At 62.1% G+C, this 19298-nt stretch overlaps 1 protein-coding gene across 1 annotated transcript; it reads left to right on the top strand.

Moving 5' to 3' along the window:
- Positions 1-1898: 1898 nt before the first annotated feature.
- Positions 1899-19124, top strand: ABCA7 (ATP binding cassette subfamily A member 7). The gene is given in 57 exon segments (XM_036845397.1): positions 1899-1979; positions 2058-2145; positions 2339-2467; positions 2470-2479; positions 2565-2683; positions 2835-2911; positions 3213-3258; positions 3261-3292; positions 3526-3736; positions 3825-3945; positions 4142-4259; positions 4261-4275; positions 4464-4526; positions 4528-4629; positions 4771-4953; positions 4956-4999; positions 5302-5478; positions 5832-5929; positions 5932-6020; positions 6160-6381; positions 6473-6565; positions 6567-6675; positions 6993-7103; positions 7336-7507; positions 7874-8005; positions 8106-8245; positions 8449-8586; positions 8765-8949; positions 9039-9111; positions 9451-9653; positions 9910-9958; positions 10172-10276; positions 10353-10507; positions 10731-10855; positions 10938-11036; positions 11214-11501; positions 11742-11774; positions 11888-12089; positions 12151-12320; positions 12691-12868; positions 13102-13217; positions 13502-13646; positions 13739-13862; positions 14602-14728; positions 14800-14920; positions 14995-15057; positions 16118-16224; positions 16443-16558; positions 16561-16583; positions 17175-17313; positions 17398-17494; positions 17823-17866; positions 17869-17914; positions 18389-18423; positions 18426-18580; positions 18682-18717; positions 18719-19124. Coding segments are annotated over 57 exon segments (6390 nt in total). The 3' UTR covers positions 18830-19124.
- Positions 19125-19298: the final 174 nt, after the last annotated feature.

Raw genomic sequence — 19298 nt, 5'->3', positions numbered from 1 at the left:
GTACTCATCCTTAAAGCCCCAGCGACGACAACAACAACAAACTCCTTTCATGGAGCCCTTCCCACCCTTCTCACCTTTCCTAGCACCTTCAGGGCTGTGGATCCACACACTTGTTTCGTCAGGATCTTGTGAAATATACCCAATTTTCTGGAGGGGGAAACATCTGGAGGTTTCTTCCAAATCGGGGTCACCATCGTGACCCAAGATTCTAATCTTAGAATGTTGAGGGCCCCCTCCCGCTTCTGCCATCGCCTGGCCCACTGTAAGGACCGAGGAATGTTTGTGGAATGAATGAATGAACAAATGATGACTCTAGTCGAACCCCCGTTTTATGGATGGGCAAATGGAGTCCCAGAGTATTAGGGCGAGTTTGGCTAGGACTGGGGTCCCCCCAGGGAGAGTTGGGAGAAAGGGACCTCCTGAGACCAGGAGCTGCGGTATTGCAGGCAGCTATGCAACGTGGGAAGACAGCCTGGCCGGTGTGTTCGGAGGCCAACCCGCGTGGGGTGAGCCGGGCGCCCCTCCTCCTTGCGGTGCTGCAGCAAGAGGCGAGCGATCCCTTTAAGAAACCCGGCTCGGCGCGGCCCAGCTGTGACCCCGCCTCCCCCGTCGGCGCGCGCGGCTCCGGCTGGCCCGGCCTCTGAGTGGCGGGTATGGAAGCCAATGGGAGTGGACGGAGCGGGGCGGGGCCTGGCCGGGGCGCGGGCGCCGGACGCCAGGTACAGGTGGCTGCCGGGATGCCGCGCCCGCTGCGAGAGCTCCTCTTAAAGGAGCCGCCCTCCCCAGCCGCTGTCGGGCGGAGGGAAGGAGGCAAGAGCTGGGGGCTGGAACGGTGGGAGTGTCCCGGAGAGAGAGGAAGGCCCTGAGACTCGAGGATGCGGGGGTGCGGATGGGTGGGAAGGAGGCAGATTCCGTGGGAAATCAGGGGTGAGGCCCGACTCCAGACTCTTACTCACCTTCACTCGCCGGGGAGTGTGGGCGCGGCAGAATTGATCACTTAAGTCTCCACAGGGAGGTATGTACATCAGACTCACCAACCTACACCTGCAGCCCCTCTCCCCGTTAGTACGCCGCTAAGCTCTCTGCCCCGTTTTACCAATAGAGAAACAGAGTGGGACCCCGCAGGTCCCACTTGTAAAGGAGAGTCCTGGAGTGAGGGTCAGGGGTCCTGGGTCCACTCCCTGCCCCTCTGTCGGCCTCAGTTTCCCCATCTGTACAATGATGAAGTAAGCCAGGCTGGACAGTTCCAAGCAAGGGACAGGATCAGGAATCGCTGGTTCCAGGCACCGCCCCTGCTCTTCACTCATTTTCTGGATCTTGTGGGTCTTCTGAGCTGAAAAATACTACGTGAGGGGAGGGCAGAGCTGGGGCCCTGCCTCCAGCTGGGTAACTTGCCTGCCTCTCTGGGGGCCTGGGGTGGCCCCTCTTCCAGCCAGTCGTGTAAAATACTCGTTGCTATTATCATTGGAGAAGAGCGCGGGGGGTGGGGGGGAGGGAATCCTTCCCCGAGTTAGGGATGAGACTGGGGAACAGGACCTGGAGGCCCCACCAGGGGGTCTTAGGGTGGAGCCCGGTGAGGAAAGAGTTAAGCCTAGGCTCCGCCCCCTGCAGGATTAATTTATCGCCTTTGGGCCCCCAGCTGCCGCCCTGGGCCCGCAACCAATCAGATGCGAGGACGGATTCGGGCAGGGCTCCCATTGGCTTACTTACTCCGCCCCCCCGGGGAGACAGGAGCACCTTTAATTAGCGCGTACTGTTTGCTCGGCTCTAAGCAGAGCTTACAGGAACCCTGCGCGATGGAGAGATGATGAGGTTCAGAGAGGGACCGGGAGTTGCCAGCAGCCACACAGTATGTCCTTAGCCTGACCCCTCAGTCCTGTCTCCTGTCCATTCCCACCATGGCCTTCTGGACGCAGCTGCTGCTGCTGCTTTGGAATAATTTCCTGTACCGCAGGAGGCAGCCGGTAATGTCTGGTCGGGTGGGCCGGGGCGAGGCGGCCCGGGCGCCCCCCACGGTCCCCCACTCCCCCCGGCCTGTTCTGCCCCCGCAAATGCAGCTCTTGGTGGAGCTGATGTGGCCAATCTTTCTCTTCTTCATCCTGGTGGCCGTACGCCATTCCCACCCCCCACTCGAGCAGCATGAATGTAAGCCCCCCAGCGTCCAGCACTTTGGGGTTAGGGTTAGGGTTAGCAGTGGTCACCCTGTGCACAGGGGCCCCAGTGAGAGTCCGGAGCACAGACCGGGCACTCGAATAATGGCTGAGAGGGGCACTTTGTCCCCAGGGCTGTGACCACGCTGTGGACTCAGGCGAGAAGCCCACGTCTGGCGTCCCCGCAGGCCATTTCCCCAACAAGTCGCTGCCGTCAGCGGGTACCGTCCCTCGGCTCCAGGGCCTCATCTGCAACGTGAACAACACCTGCTTCCCACGGCCCACGCCCGCCGAGGAGCCTGGCGTTCTCAGCAACTTCAGGACTCCCTGTAAGCCAGCGGCAGCCGGAGCGGCAGGGTGTGTGTGGGTAGAGGGCCGCCCAGCCACCGCCTCCCACCCTCTCTCTGTCCCCAGGGTCTCCCGGCTCCTGGCAGATGCCCCCGCTGTCCTGGGGGGCCCCAGGGCCCACAGGATGCTGGCTAGCCTGAGGCAGCTGATGCCCACGCTGAGGGCTGCACGTGGAGCAGGAGCAGGTGAGAAGGCAGGGCCCGTGGCAGGCAGGGCAGGGCCGGGCTCTGAGCGTCCACCTGCCTCCACTTGCTGGGCTGTGAAACAAGCACGGGGTGGGGCGTGTCTCGGGTTAAGCTTTGCCTAACCCTGGGCTTCTGTGCTTTACTCCCTCAGCCTGGCCTCGGCTGCGTGACCAGCCCAAGGAGGGACCGTCCCTGGCCACTGAGCTGCTGAGGACACTGCTGCAAGGGGTGAGGTGGGGCAGGGCAAGGCCAGCTGGACCCCAGGACGCTGTTCTCATGGAGTCCCGCCCTGCCCCTCGTGGGCCAGCCTCCAGGCCTTTGCCTGGGCCGTCCCTGGTGCCTGGAATGATATCCCTTATACTCCAGCCCTGAGACCTTGAACAAGCCCATGTGCCTCTAGCAGCCTCAGTTTCCCTGTTTGTAAAATGGGGCCTATGATAGTATGGACCCCCTGGGAACTTGGCAAGGTACTGGACCCCTAGTGAGACAGCAGTGAACGTCGTTGTCACCTTGTCATCTTTCTCCCCAGGAATCCCTGGCGTTTGTGCTGGGCCAGGCCCAGGAGTCCTTAGACAGCCTGTGGAAGCAGCAGAAGACCTGGCCCAGGAGGTAAGAGGCCCGTGCAGCCTCTACCCCAGCCAGGAAACTGGAAGGGTGGGCTGCCTGGAAGGGGAGGTGACAGGGCAGCCCCAGGCACCTATCCTCGGTAGGTTTTGGGGGGCACTTGGGCAGAAAGAGAGGGACAGGGTGCTCCTGGCGGAGTCCCCTGCCCTGGTTAAGGCTTGGCAGTGGGACCATGTGGAAGGGAAGCCTGCCCGGGCCCTCTGGTGACCTGTCTCCAGCTCCTGGTGCCGCCCGGCCTGGTGGAGCTGTGGGCGCTGCTGTGGAGACTCCAAGGGCCAGGTGGCCCCCTGGAGGCGGTGGCAGAAGCCCTGTGCAGTGCCAGGGGGCCCAGCAAGCCGGGCGGGCCCTCCCTGACCTGGTACGAGGCCAGTGACCTGAAGGAGCTGGTGGGGCAGGAGCCGGTGCGGGCCCTGCCACACCACAGCCTGAGTGAGTGGCCGAGCCGGCTTCCCAGCCGGGGAGGTGGGGCCGGAACGTGGGCAGGCGCAGGGCCTCATGGTGCACCCCTTGGCGCTAGGCTCCACCTGCACTGAGCTGATGGGGGCCCTGGACGCCCATCCCCTGTCCCGCCGGCTCTGGGGGCGCCTGAAGCCGCTGGTCCTGGGGAAAGTAGTGTTCAGCTCACGGCCCAGGTGACGGTGGGAGGGATCCCAGGAAACGGGCTGCCCCTGGGCTGGGTCCGGGAAGCGGGGTCTAGAAGGGGTAGGAGTTTGCCAGGTTGCAGGCAGCGCTCAGAGGCACAGGATGCAGCAGAGAGGAGGAAGCAGGAGGGGTGGGCAGGGGTCCTCAGAGGAGGGAAGGGTCGTGAACAGGCAAGGTTGGCATAGACCTCAGCGCCTGCCTCCTGCAGGTGAACTGAACCTTCCAGGGGCTGGCGCTGTTGAAGGGCATCCAGGAGGTGTGGGAGCTGCTGGGCGCCCCGCTCTTGAACTTCGCAAATGACAGCGCCGGCCGTCGCACAGCTGCAGGTGGGGCCAGGACGCTGGGCAGCAGAGTCACGCCCTGCTGAGGATTTGGGCAAAGGGCAGGGCCTTCTGGGCAAGGGTGTGGAGCTAGGAAGTGGTATCCACGGTGAGCTCCGACCGCAGGGATGGGAAGAGGGTTGACAGGCCCTGAATGCCCGAAACAGACTCCCACCTTCCCCGACACCCCCCAGAGGCTCCTGCAGATCAAAGGAAGAAGGCAGCCAGGAGCTGCAGGCCAGGACCTGGGGGAGGCAGGCTCTTCGTGCCTTTCTGAACCCCCGAAGTGGTGGCTGCAGCTGGCAGGAGGCCCATGCTGATGTGGGACACCTGGTGGGCACACTGGGCCGTGTGATGGAGGTGAGGGGCCGCCCACCTGGGGAAATCTCTCTGAGGGGAGGGGCAGCCCTGCTGTGGGACTCCTAGGAGGAAACGCGGCTCCACCCTCAGGTCCAGGGGAGGACCCTGGGACCTCGGACCCACGCCCAGGCCCCTCCGCAGTGCGTGACTCTGGACAAGCTGGAGGCTGCGCCCTCAGAGGCTGCCCTGGTGGAGCGGGCCCTGGAGCTGCTCTCCGAGCACCGTTTCTGGGCCGGCATCGTCCTCCTGGAGCCTGAGGACTTCCCGGACTCCTCGCAGTCCCCAGGCCCTGGCCATGCGCGCATCAAGATCGCATCAAGATCCTCATGGACATTGATGACGTCACAAGAACCAATAAGATCAGGGACAGGTGGGGGGCCTTGTGGGGCGGGGCCGAGGGAATGGGGATGCCAGGGAGCATCCCACCTACCATAGACCTTGGTAGGTGGGGCCCAAGACTCCTTAGACCAATTGGGGCCTGTGGTGGGTGGAGCCTATGGTGTGAGGGGCGCGGCCAAGGGCTTGGCAGGCGCGCGCGGCCCAACACCTTGGCTTCTGGGATAAGATTAGAGCTGCTTGGCAGGTGGGGCTACATGCGTAATTGAGGAGGCAGGTGAGGGCGGAGCTAAAGTTGTGATGGGCAGGTCCCAGCCACTCCCATACTCCCATCAGATTTTGGGACCCCGGTCCGGCTGCTGACCTGCTGATGGACCTGCGCTACGTGTGGGGCGGCTTCATGTACCTGCAGGACCTGCTGGAGCGTGCAGCCATGCGCGTGCTCACTGGAGCCGCGCCCCGCGCCGGCCTCTACCTGCAGCAGATGCCCTACCTGTGCTACGTGAACGACGCGTGAGCGCCCCCTCCTCACTCATTCACTCAGATGCCAGATCCCGGGTCTCAGGGTGCGGCCAGGGTTCCGTTTGGAATATTCACGCAGTCAAGGCTGAGAACTACAGTTTAGAGGGACCACTCCCCGTGACTTGTAGCGGGAGGAGCAGGGATTCCTGAGGGTCGGGGGTCTCCGGGCACTGGGAGAACGTGGCCTAACAGCCGGAACCCTGAGGCGCCATCAGGGGTCTGATGATAAGGGAGGACAAATGTTCTCGGCGGGCCTCACCTTGGGATCCCAGGGCGCGCACCGTCGTGCCAGATAGGGGCAGCGTGGGGTCTCCGGCCTCCACCCCAGCTGCCCACTGCCCCAGGTTCCTGACGATGACCTGGATCTACTCGGTGGCGCTGACCGTGAAGGCTGTGGTGCGTGAGAAGGAGACGCGGCTGCGCTGCACGATGCGCGCCATGGGGTCAGTGGCGCCGTGCTGTGGCTGGGCTGGTTCCTCAGCTGTCTCGGGCCCTTCCTTCTCAGCACCGCGTTGCTCGTGCTGGTGCTCAAGGTGGGCTCACCCCAGCCTTCCCGGCTCCAGAATGGGTGCGCGTGTACGCGGGAGGGTAACAGGCAGGGGGCGTCTCGCGGGGTTGCGCGTCCCTGGGCGAATCCGTGCGCTCCTTCTAGCTGCCTTTGCCTCCCTGCAGCTCGGGGACATCCTCCCCTACAGCCACGCGGTGGTGCTCTTCCTGTTCTTGGCGGCTTTCAAGGTGGCCACGGTGGTCCAGAGCTTCTTGCTGAGCGCCTTCTTCTCCCGAGCCAACCTGGCAGCCGCCTGCGAGGGCCTCGCCTACTTCGTGCTCTATCTGCCCTACGTGCTGTGCGTGGCCTGGCGGGACCAACTGCCCGTGGGCGGCCGTGTGGCCGCGGTGAGAGCCGGGTCGGGTGGGGTGCGGGGGTGCGAGGCACCCTCAGCTGCCCTTGCTTTCCACCCACCTACCTACCTGCCCCAACCCGCAGAGCCTTCTGTCGCCCGTGGCCTTCGGCTTCGGCTGCGAGAGCCTGGAACTGCTGGAGGAGCAGGGCGAGGGCGCGCAGTGGCACAACGTGGGCAACTGGGCCTACAGCCGATGTCTTCAGCCTGGCCCAGGTCTCGGGTCTTCTGCTGCTCGACGCTGCGCTCTACGGCCTCGCCACTTGGTACCTGGCGGCCGTGTGCCCAGGTGGGCCGTAAGAGGTGCCCAGGCGCAAGGGAGGCTGGGCTGAGGGGCGGGGCCCAGGATGGGGCGGGGCCCAGGATGGGGCGGGGCCCAGGATGGGGCGGGGCTTAGGGGTCTGGAAGCCGGAGGTGAGAGGGTGGGGATTCCTGGCACCTGAGCACATGCGCACAGGTGGCTGCGTTTGAGGGATGGTCTGGGGCGGGTGGGCGGCGCTTCCTGATTACCTCCTACCTGGATGCCCTAATCCCAGGGGTATGGCCCGCAGCCGGTGCACTCCAGGGGAATGGGCTCAAGGGGTAACTGAGCACCACTCCCCACAGGCGAGTACGGGATTCCTGAACCGTGGAACTTTCCCTTTCGGAGGAGCTACTGGTTTGGGCCTCAGTCCCCGAAGGGCCCCGCCCCGCCCCCTGCCCCACAGGACCCCAAGGGTGAGGCCCAACAGACCTTAGCAGCCACTTCCCTGTCTGGATCCCCAGGTCCCCCCAAAACCCAGGTTCCCGCGGATCACAATCCTCTGGACACCCCCAGTTCTCCAGGCCCCCTGAGGCTCCCCTAACTCCTACAGACCCCTGCCCCACAAGTCTCCGACTCCACAGACCAGCTTGAACGGCCCCCAGGGCTCTGGGGGCTCCCATGGCTGAGTCTGCCCTCCTTCCCCAGTGCTGGTGGAAGAGGCGCCCCCTGGCCTGATTCCAGGGGTCTCCATACGGAGCCTGAAAAAGCGCTTTCCTGGCAACCCGCAGCCGGCCCTGCACGGGCTCAGCCTGGACTTCTACCAGGGCCTCATTACCGCCTTCCTGGGCCACAATGGGGCTGGCAAGACGACCATGCTGTGAGCAGCCGTCGCTCCCCTCCCCCCCAGTTCCTCTCTTCCCGCCCCCCAGGGCCTCAGCTTGCACACCTGTTCAAGGGGAAGGACATCTGGGATCAGAAGGTCCCTGTCTGTACAGTGAGGGCAGGACACCCCCCTCCCCAGTTCACTTTGGATCCCCCCACCCCAAGTTCACTTTGGATACGCAATAGGTAGGCGATAAGTATTTTCTCTGAGCCTCATTTTCCTTCCCCTGTAAAATGGGAACATAATACTCTTTCGGTCTGGGCATACAGTAGGTGCCCTATATGTGCTGGTACCTCTTCTCTGGGAACCTCAGTTTCCCCCTCTGAAGGAGCAACTGCTCTGCGATCCCTACACCCCCAGGTCCATCCTGAGCGGCCTCTTCCCACCCACTGCTGGCTCCGCCTGTGTCCTGGGTCACGATGTCCGATCCAACATGGCAGCCATCCAGCCCCACCTGGGAGTCTGCCCACAGTACAGTGTGCTGTTTGACATGTGCATCTTAGTGGGCCTGGGGCATGGCAATGGGGGGCTGGGTGCTCTCTTGGCCCCTGCCCACCATGGTAGCCACCCTGTCTTTTGCCCATGGCCACAGGCTGACCGTGGATGAGCACGTCTGGTTCTGTGGGTGGTTAAAGGGTCTGAGTGCAGCTGCCGTGGGCCCCGAGCAGGACCGTCTGATGTAGGATGTGGGACTGGTCCCCAAGCGGCATGCACAGACTCGCCACCTCTCTGGTGAGCCCAACCTGGGGAGGAGCCTCTGGGTCTGCAGAGATGAGGATGGGGAGCGGGCTAGGGCTTTATCCTGAGGATGGTGGGATGCCAGAGGAGACAGGAACCGAGGTCCAGGTGGGTAGGGAGAGGTGCAGGGAGAAGGGAGGTAGCCCTGCCCAAGCCTGTGGGTCCTGCTGAGATTCCCAACCCCTGTCCCAACCCAGGTGGGATGCAGCAGAAGCTTTCAGTGGCCATTGCCTTTGTGGGTGGCTCCCAAGTCGTTATCCTGGATGAGCCCACAGCTGGTGTGGACCATGCTTCCCGTCGAGACATTCGGGAGCTGCTGCTCAAATACCATGATGGTAAGAATTGGGGGTGGCATGAGGTTCCCCTGGATTCTGCTTGAGAGGCCAGAAGATGTTTCTGACAAAGAGGTGTTGGGGGATGGGGTTTTGAGGGATGAGTAGGAGTTCACTGTATGGGACAGAGACCACAGCTTCAGCAGCCTGATGGCATGAGTGGGTTGGGTCCCATGCCCAGATCGCACATTGATCCTCTCCACCCACCACCTGGATGAGGCAGAGCTGTTGGGAGACCATGTGGCAGTGGTGGCGGGTGGCCGCTTGTGCTGCTGTGGCTCCCCGCTCTTCCTGCGGCGTCACTTGGGCTCCAGATACTACCTGACACTGGTGAAGGGTCCCCCAGCCCTGGCCACCAGCAAAAAGGTGAGGGCTGGAGCTGACCTCCGACCCCTGGCCCTCAAGGCTCTGGCCAGCCCTGATGGCCATGACAGTTGGTGCCCCTCTGCCCGCAGGGTGACACTGACTTGAAGGACAACATGAATCCTGGGCAGGAAAGGGAGCCAGGCAGCCAGGCCAGCACTGCCGGTGAGGGCTGGGATGGGAGAGCCAGAGTGAGGGGCTGGTGGGTGGCAGTGGCTTGGTTCAGGGCAACAGAGCTTCAAAACCCCGGGCTTGACCCCTGACCCCGGGCTGAGCCGACACATGGACCTACTCCTGGACTCTGACCCTGGGTGAACTCTGGCTCTGACCCCGGGTCAAGTCCTGCCCTTGGGTACCTAATCCTGATGTCCTCTGCCCTCAGGGACAGGTCCCTCATGGGTCACCCAAGCCCCTTCTCCAGGGGGTCAGGGATAGGAGGGGCGGGGCAGGAGCCAGGGCTGCCCACGCCTCCAGGGCCCCTGACATGCCCCGCTGCCTGCCCAGGTGTGGCCCAGCTGCTGGCCCTGGTGCAGAGCCATGTGCCTGGGGCACGGCTGGTCAAAGAGCTGCCACGTGAGCTGGTGCTGGCGCTGCCCTACCAGGGCGCCCTGGACAGTGGCTTCCCTGAGCTCTTCCGCGAGCTGGACCAGCGGTTGGGGGAGCTGGGACTGGCCGGCTTCGGGATCTCCGACACCAGCCTGGAGGAGGTGTGGCTCCTGGGGGAGGTGTGGGGTTGGCAGGAGGAGGGCTGCCTGGAGGAGGTGGTGCTTGGAAGGATGAAGAGGAGTCTGCCTATTGACAGCTGGGAGTCCCAGGGCGGAGGCAGGGCACATACAGAAGCCTGGAGACTCATGGACCCTCCGGGAGGCCTGGGGACCCCCAGTGTATGAGGGGTGGTGGCTCTTGAGTCCCCCTCCCTCCCCTGTGTCCCCAGGCTCTGAGCCCCCTGCTTTGTCTCCCCAGATCTTCCTGAAGGTGGTGGAGGACTGTGCTGTGGACACAGGCCCAGAAGGTGCAGCCGCAGGTCCCTGTCCTGATCCCTCACCCTAGTCCAGAGTTGGACCTGACTTTAGACCAAGTCCCCATTCCTGGCTGATGTGGCCCAACGCATAGCCCTGACCTCCATCCCTGATTCCTGACCCCTCTATTGTGAGCCTTGATATTAGCCCAGACCCCAGGCTGAACACTAACCCTGACCCTGACCCCAACACTGGTAACTCCGCAGATGGTAGGCCCAGGCAGCACCCATGCTGAGGCATTGCTCATCTGGACGCGACTGCAAGGCTCCAGATTCCTCCAGAGGAGTCAGCCCTGGAGAATGGGGGGCCGGGTGAGTTGTCCCCACCCGGCTCTGTGGCCCCTCCTGGTCCCCAGGGCATGAGCACTGACCCTCCCATCCCTCACAGTGGGATCTGCTCCTGAGACACAGGCCTTGCAGGGCTCTGGGCCAGACGCCGCAGGCCATGTACAAGGCTGGGCGCTGACCCACCAGCAGCTCCGGGCCTTGCTTCTCAAGTGCTTCCTGCTTGCCCGCTGCAGCCACCGTGGCCTGTTCGCACAGGTGAGGGGGACCAGGCACCCGGGAGGGCGTGTGGGGGACCCTGAGTGCCTGTTCTCCACTCTGTGACCTAATTCAACAGCCTAACACCAGGCGTATCCCCCACTCTGAACACTTTTATTGAGAGCACTGGGGAGCCATGGATGGTTCTAGAGCGGCATCAGGGAAGGGTGCAGGCAAGCTTGGAGGGCAGACCGGGAGGGCAGCTGATGGGCTGGTCCTTCAGATTGTGCTGCCTGCCCTCTTTGTGGGCTTGGCACTGGTGTTTAGCCTCATTATGCCTCCTTTCAGATACTACCCGGCTCTGCAGCTCAGTCCTAGCATGTACAGTGCCCAAGTGTCCTTCTTCAGGTGGGTGCAGAGGAGAGGGGCCTGGTGGTGGGAGTGCCAGGGGCCTGTGGTTACAGCCCTGACCTGCGCCCCCTTTGCGCAGTGAGGATGCCCCAGGGCACCCTGAACGTGCCCGCCTGCTCGAGGCGCTGCTGGAAGAGGCCGGATTGGAGGAGACTTACCTGAAAAATAACTCCAACAGGTGAGGGCCCGCCAGCCTGGACCTTTCTCCTCTCTGGCCTCAGTTTCCCTATCTGGGCTCTGGCCAGTGGGCCTCAGGGTGCCTCAGGTATCCCCCATGCCTGCTTGGGAGCTGGGCGCCCCCACATTCCAGGAGCCCTGGGAGCCGAGTGCCCCAGCCCTGCACCCACCCCCGCAGGGCACCTGAGTGCACACAGCCTGCCGTCTGCCAGTTCTCGGTGCCCGAGGTTCCTGTAGATGTGGCTAAGGTCTTGGCCAGTGGCAACTGGACTCTGGAGTCTCCGTCCCCTGCCTGCCAGTGCAGCCAGCCTGGTGCCCACAGCCTGCTGCCCGACTGTCCTGCTGCGGCCGGCGGCCCCCCGCCTCCCCAGGCACCGACCAGCTCGGGCGAAGTGGTCCAGAACCTAACAGGCCAGAACCTGTCTGACTTCCTGGTCAAGACCTACCCACGCCTGGTGCGCCAGGGGTGAGCACTGCCCTGGACTTGGCGTGCCCGGCCGTAGCATGGGTCCTCAGGTGGAGGAAGTGTTCTGGTCCTGGGGGAGGTTGGGGAGAGGGGGATGTCCAGCCTGGGTTTCCCAGCTGGGGCCTCCTGGGAGCCCTCCATGCCTCATCCTTTTTATTTATCTCACGCAACTCAAGTCCCCAGCATCTCTCTGTCTCTGTCTCACTCATCTTTCTGTCTGCGTGTCTGTCTCTCTCACAGCCTGAAGACCAAGAAGTGGGTGAACGAGGTCAGGTGAGGAGTGTCCCCTGCCTGGATTCCATTCCTGTGCCCTCTGCCTGCCTGCTGGGGGACCTGCCACCCCATCCTCCTCGACCCTCAGCTGCCCCTCCTCCACTGCCTCACAGGTATGGGGGTTTCTCCCTGGGGAGCCGAGACCCGGGCCTGCCCTCGGGGCTTGAGGTGGGCCACTCTGTGGAGGAGCTGCGGGCACTGCTGAGCCCCCAACTGGGCGGGGCCCTTGACCGCATCCTGAACAATTTCACAGCAGGGGCTCTTGGTCTGGACACTCAGAATGGCCTCAAGCTGGGAACTGGGAGTGGTGGGCTGGTGCTGCTGGGCGTAGGTCTGACCCCAGCACGCTGACCCCTTGGCCCTGACCCTACCACAGATCTGGTTCAATAACAAGGGCTGGCATGCCATGGTGGCCTTTGTCAACCGAGCCAACAACGCTCTCCTACGTGCCCACCTGCTGCCAAGCCCCGCCCGCCATGCCCACAGTATCACCACGCTCAATCACCCCCTGAACCTCACCAAGGAGCAGCTGTCTGAGGCCGCGCTGTGAGTCCCCCAGCTCTGTGTATTCCCCCAGCCTCAGTTGGTTTCTCTGTTGTTTGGGGCGGTGGGAGTTGGATTTACGCTCTGCCATGCTCTTGCTGTGTAAATGGGGAACAGGAACGGCCCCTCTCTGCTCCCTAGGCCAGGGTAAGGGGACATCATCAGGCTCCATGGGCTCCAGTCTCCCCCAGTTGCCTGCACATCCTCGTCACATCAACTTTTATTCTACTAGAGACCTGGAAAACCTCACCCTGCCTAATGACCCAAAATGGCTCAGGTCATCTCCCCCATCCGTGCCCAGCCCTGAGAACCTCCGTCCCATCAATGGTGTGCACAATTCCCCTCTGAACAGCTCATGTACCCTCGCCCCCAGGATGGCCTCCTCAGTGAACGTGCTTGTCTCCATCTGTGTGGTCTTCGCCATGTCCTTTGTCCCGGCCAGCTTCACCCTTGTCCTCATCGATGAGCGTGTCACCCGAGCCAAACACCTGCAGTGTGTGGGGGGCCTGCCCCCCACTCTCTACTGGATCCACAACTTTCTCTGGGACATGGTGCGGGGACTGCCTGGAGGGGTGGGGGCCCCGCCACCACTTGCCACTGCCCCTTCTGGCCCTTTCTGGGCAGGGACTTGTCTAGGATGGCCCAAGTGAAGTCTTGGGGATTGTGGGAGACCTCATGTCCTGCTACCCAAAGCACAGAGAGGAGGTCAGGGTGGGGCACAGTGCCGAGGGTACCAGTTCCCACCCCTGCACACTGAGGGGGGAAACTGCCATCTCCAATGCAGTGTAACTACTTGGTGCCAGTGTCCATTGTGGTGCTCATCTTTCTGGCCTTCCAGCAGAGGGCATACATGGCCCCTGCCAACCTGCCTGCCCTCCTGCTGCTGCTACTACTGTATGGGTGAGGCCCCTAGCCCTTCAGGGCCTGTTCTTACTGACCCCCCCCCCCAACACTGTTGAGGGAGATGGGGCTCTGTAGCAGCTCCTAAGGAGAGGGTATGGAGCTCTGAAGTGAACCCAAGTGTGATCTAATTCAGTGGTGTGCCGAGGTGGCCTTAAAAGCTCATCTTGGCCTGATCCACGTTATAGAGGCCTACAACACAGAATTAGGAAGGGAGATCTGTATTCCTTTCAGGGCTGCTCAGCCCCTGTCTGGCAGTAACAGTGGTTCCTGTTACCCCTCAGCTGGTCAATCACACCGCTCATGTACCCAGCCTCCTTCTTCTTCTCCATGCCCAGCATGGCCTACGTGGTGCTCACCTGTTTCAACCTCTTTATCGGCATCAACGGCAGCACGGCCACCTTTGTGCTCGAGCTCTTCTCTGATCAGGTGGGACCCGACAAGGCTGGGCCTTGGGCTGGGGTTGGACTGGGTATCAGCCTTGGCCCCTTACCCACCTCCTTCTTCCTGCCCCTGAGTAGAAGTTACAGGAGGTGAGCTGGATCCTGAAATGGGTCTTCCTTATCTTTCCTCACTTCTGCCTGGGCTGGGGGCTCATCGACAGGGTGAGGAACCAGGCCATGGCTGACGCTTCTGAGCGCTTGGGTGAGAACTTCCCTCCAGGTGGGGAAGTGCCAGACGAGAGTCAATTCTATAGGGTAGGGACAAACAGTAGCCCCCAGGAAGAGACCTGGAGGTCTTAGGTGGCCCCCAAGGGCTGGAGAGCCAAGTTAGACGTGCAGCAAAGCAGCCATAACATCTAATTCCATTTGATCACATCGTAAGAGGTCTAAGGTCCTAAATAAGGGAGGTGGTGATACCGCTGTTTTTCTTTTCTTTTTATCTTATATATATATATATATATTTAATAGATTTATTTAATTAATTAATTTATTGGCTGCATCGGGTCTTTGTTGCTGCGCGCGGACTTTCTCTAGTTGCAGCGAGCGGGGGCTACTCTTCGTTGCGGTGCATGGACTTCTCACTGCGGTGGCTTCTCTTGTTGTGGAGCACAGGCTCCAGGTGCACGGGCTCAGCCGTTGTGACTCACGGGCTCCAGAGTGCAGGCTCAGTAGTTGTGGCACATGGGCCTCATTGCTCTGCAGAATGTGGGATCTTCCCGGACTAGGGCTCGAACCCATGTCGTCTGCATTGGCAGGCGGATTCTTAACTACTGTGGCACCAGGGAAGCCCCGATGCCGCTGTTTTCCATGCCAATTAGACCCCAGTTGAGTGGCCTATTCAGCTTGGTCCTTTCCCTTAAGAACCCAAGGTGACCTGAATGGGGAGAGGCCCAGAAACCAAACCCCTAAAATGACCCAATCCCTCCTTCATGTCCTCACAGGAGATGGGCCGTTCCAGTCACCCCTGCGCTGGGAGGTGGTCAGCAAGAACCTCTTGGCCATGTTGATACAGGCCATCTTCCTCCTCTTTACACTCCTGCTGCAGCACCACAACTGCCTCCTGCCACAGTCAGTGGGGACCACGGAGGGTGGTAGGGGCTGGGACCTGGCTTTGGGCCCACTCATGTCTCTGTCCTCAGACCTAAGCTGAGGCTGCTGCCCTCCCTGGGAGAGGAGGATGAGGATGTGGCCCGTGAGCGGGGACGGGTGGTACAAGGAGCCACCCAGGGGGACGTGTTGGTGCTGAGGGACCTGACCAAGGTGGGTGCAGAGTGCTGGGGTGGGCGGCTCCCACTGGCCCACCCACCTTTCTCATGGACCTGCATCCCTCCCAGGTGTACCCTGGGCAGAGGACACCGGCTGTCGACCGCCTGTGTCTGGGGATCCCCCCTGGTGAGGTAAGTCCAGGGTGGAGGTCCTGGTGCAGGGGTGAGAGACTGCCCTACTGTGCACCCAGTGCTCTTTACTGTGTTTGTGCCTATCTCCTTCTACTGAACACCTACTGTGAGCCTGTTGCCCTTTATTGAGCACTTACTGTGCACTTTTATTGAGTACCTACTGCCTGCCAATATTTGAAGTCCTATTTTGAGCCAACAAATCTCATTAAGCACCTACTGCATGCTTACATTTATTGATCCCTACTGTGTGCAATAAGGTATTAATAAGATCCTAGTGAGGACAGATTTATTATTGAGCATCTATTGGGCTCCCATACACGTGCCTGCTACCTTAATCAAGCACCTACTATGTGCCAGCACTTATTGAGTACCAGTTGTATACACTAAAGCATTACTGAGCCCCCTTGTGTGTACCAAAAGTGTATTGAATGTCACCTTTGTGATGATCAACTTTTATCAAACCAACAGCACTTATTGAGCCCCTACTATATATGTATCAAGCACTTGCTAACAACCAATATTTAGTAGGCACCTGCTTTGTACAAGTTCACATTCAAGCAATTGCTTTGTGCAAACTTTTCTGCTGTGGGCCGTTTACTGGCCACCTACTAGGGGCTGGCACATACCTCTGCACACGTGTGGTGTGTTAGTGTTGTAGTCACTCTTTAGCAAGTGCCTACTGTGTGCAGCCAACCTCTCCACCTTGGGCTGACTGCGCACCCAGCATGAATTCTCACCAGGTGCCATTGCCATCAGGTACCCACTGCATGGCAGGAAACATTCTGAAATCTCCTGCCTCGATATTTATGGAGCACTGGCTGTGTGTGACCTTTATAGGATACCTGCTGCGTGCCAGGATTGATTAAACATATGCTGTGTGCCAACCAGAATTCCTGCTGTGTGACAGCTTTATGTCTACTCACGCACCCCAGTATCTGCCCCAGGGGTCCCCTTGTCCACAGCCCTCCAGGTGGAAACCGAGAAACCCACCCCCAGAAATCAGAGATGCTGGGACAAGTGTCCAGGCCTCTGTGAGTACCGTCTCTGGGTGTACCCGCAGTGTTTCGGGCTGCTGGGCATGAACGGAGCGGGGAAAACGTCCACGTTCCACATGGTGACCGGGGACACGGTGCCCAGCGGGGGCGAGGTGGTGCTGGCAGGCCACAGGTGAGGGGCTCGGGAGCCCTTGTTCCTCCCCACCCCCGCCTTTGCATGCATGGACCGAGTGGGGCTTGAGTCCCTGACCCCCACACCCCTGCAGGGTGGACCTGGCCCTGAGACACCTTCTGTCCCTTACAAGGGTGGGTGGGCCCTGAGACCCCTGCTTGCCCCCAGCATGGCTGGGGCCCAGCTAGTTCCTGAAGCTCTCTGTTCCCCATCCCCAGCGTGGCCCGGGAACCAGCCGCAACTCACTGCCGCATGGGCTACTGCCCTCAGTCGGATGCCATCTTCGAGCTGCTGACCGGCCGCGAGCACCTGGAGCTGTTTGCACGCCTGCGCGGTGTCCTGAGGCCCAGGTTGCCCAGGTGACACTCCCCACAACCAACCCCTCCGGTCTCTGCCCCCAACCCCGCCCCTGGACCACAGCCTACCCTGGTGCTCCTTGGCCACACCCTGAGTCCAGGTCCACCCACGCTTGGTCCTCTGGCCCCGCCCCTGCCCTCCCCCAGCTCCTACATACTCACTTGGGTCTACCTCCCCTTCCCACAGTCCTCCCTGCTTAGGGACCCACCCCTTCCCTCCTTGACCCTTCTGGCTATGGCCCCGCCTACTCACGTCCTGCTTAGGGCTTCCTGGTGGCTTCCTGCCCTGGGCCAGGTCCTGCCTCTCCCTTACTCTAGCCCTGCCCCCAGGTAGCAGTCCCGCCCCTGTACTCGCTCTGGCCCCACCCTCTTTAGCTATCTTCCACCCCCTTCCTCGCCCTAGCCCCTCCCACTCACCCTGCTCCCCCATGCTCACTCTGCCCCCCCCTCATTCTGGCCCTCCTCCTCACTCTGGCCCCCCATTCTCTGACCCCCACTATCTTGGTCCCCCTGCTCACTCTGGTCCCCCTACTCTGACCCGGCCCCCCCACCCCCACATGCTCACTCTGCTACTCCCACTTCCTCCCGCCACAGACAGCAAGCTCGGGCCTGGGGCGCCTGGGCCTCCCTCAGTATGCGGACAGGCCCGCGGGCACCTACAGCCGTGGCAACAAGAGGAAACTGGCAACAGCCGTGGCTCTGGTGGGGGATCCAGCTGTGGTCTTTCTGGTATGTGAGGGGGAGGGCAGGGGTGTGTGTGCGCAGAGTAGGGGCGGGACAGGGCCATGCTTAAGCATCTCCCCGCTCCCAGGATGAGCCACCACTGGCATGGACCCCGGTGCACGGCGTTTCCTCTGGAACAGCCTTCTGGCCGTGGTGCCGGAGGGCCGCTCCATGGTGCTCACCTCACACAGGTGGGCCCCAAACTGGATGCCTGGGTCTGCGGGTCCAGGTGCTCCAGCCTGGGGAGATAGGTGGACCAGGCCCGAGCTAGAGGCTTTCAGAGCACAGGGTCACAGGGGATGGGGTGGTCCTCCCTTGGGGGAGGATGCCAGGCCTGAGTGGGAGAACACACGGAGGTGGTACCCGGCCCGGGGAACAGAGCAGTCTGGGCCCGACAGGAAGTGTTCAGAGCACAGGGTGGTCCAGAGCTGGAGAGTGAGGGTCCCCAGCAGGAGCAGCCCGGTGCCCGGCACCGCCCGTCCAGGCCTGGCCAGGGCTCACGGCTCCGGGCTCCCACAGCATGGAGGAGTGTGAGGCGCTCTGCACGCGCCTGGCCATCGTGGTGAAGGGCGGTTCCGCTGCCTGGGCAGCGCGCAGCACCTCCAGGGCCGGTGCGTGGGGTGAGGCTTCAAGGCCTGGGTGCAGGCAGATCCGGGTGGGGGTGGAGGTGGGGCCGGAGGGGAGATCACGCGGGGCCAAGCTGGCTCTCAGCGGGGAAGAGACAAGGATCACGGGCTGTCCAGGATGAGAGGGGGAATGAGGTCTGGTGGCTGAGGGTGGGTCCATGGGCGGGGACACGAGGAGGTCTGCAAGTGGGCGTGGCCCAGAGATTGGACTTGGGCGTGGCATTGTGTGGGCGGGGCCTGGGAGAAGCAGGGTTAGAGTAGGGATGAGCATGTAGGAGGGGCGAGGACGAGCAGGGGTTGGGGTCAGGTGTGTTGGCAGGGGGTCAAGAGGAGCCAGGTATAGGGGTGGGGCTAGGAGAGAGCTGGAGGGTGGTGTGGGTGGGTCTTAGGGAAGAGTGGGCTGAGGGACTCCACCCCACCCCACCCCACCCCACCCCACCCCACCCCACCCCACCCTAGGTTCGGGGCTGGCCACACGCTGACTCTGCGGGTGCCGGGGCCGAGCTGCGGGAGGTTCACGGTGGCCGCCTGCGCTTCCAGCTGCCTCTGGGAAGGCGCTGCGCCTTGGCGCGCCCCTTTGGAGAGCTGGCAGCACGTGGCGCAGAGCACGGTGTGGAGGACTTCTCTGTGAGGCAGACCACGCTGGAGGAGGTGACCGCTGCGCCAGGACAGGGCTGGTGGTAAAGGTGGGGATGGGGGCCAGACCCTCAAGCTGACCTCCCCTCCTGTTTCCTTGGGCTGCCCAGCACTAGGTATTCCTGTACCTCTCCAAGGATCAGGGAAGGAGGGGGGGACGAGCAGGAGGCAGAAGTGGGGGCGGACCCTGTGCCAGGCCCGCAGACCCCCAAACTCATCACCGAGTTCCTCGATGACCACAGCATGGCCGAGACGGTGCTCTGAGCCTCCCTCTCCTCCGTGGAGCTGGTGGGAGGCCCTGGGAGTGACCAAGGCAGGGCAGAGGGGCTGGAGCCGGGACCCAGACTCCCTGAGGGGTTGCTGCCCTGGAGGAAATAAAGAGAAGTCGTGGTGTGAAGCCCTACGCACGTGTGTCCATGCGTCAGGCTGCATGCTTGTCCAAAAATGGCTCTCCATGTCTGGATACCGGGCCTGGCACCCGAGTGTGTGCAGGAGTTGGTTTGTGGACACAGATGCAATCTCTAGGGTGCAGGTGAGAACCCAGCTACAGCCGACTGGACTCCCAGCTTTGAAGCCCTCTATGGTGGGCTGGGGCGTGTCTCCCTGCAGGTTTACCCTTCATAATAGCCTGGACAATGGTCCCGGGGCCCGTAAGTGCCCACGTGGTTCTGGCGCCTGAGGGCGGTACCTGTGAGTAGCTGGTCATGAAATGGGCATGCTGTCAGGGCTCAGG

This window comes from Balaenoptera musculus, chromosome 3 (assembly GCF_009873245.2).
Source record: "Balaenoptera musculus isolate JJ_BM4_2016_0621 chromosome 3, mBalMus1.pri.v3, whole genome shotgun sequence".
NCBI classification, from domain to species: Eukaryota; Metazoa; Chordata; class Mammalia; order Artiodactyla; family Balaenopteridae; genus Balaenoptera; species Balaenoptera musculus.
The sequence above is the reverse complement of the archived record's forward strand: the minus strand, read 5'-3'. Positions and strand labels throughout refer to the sequence as shown.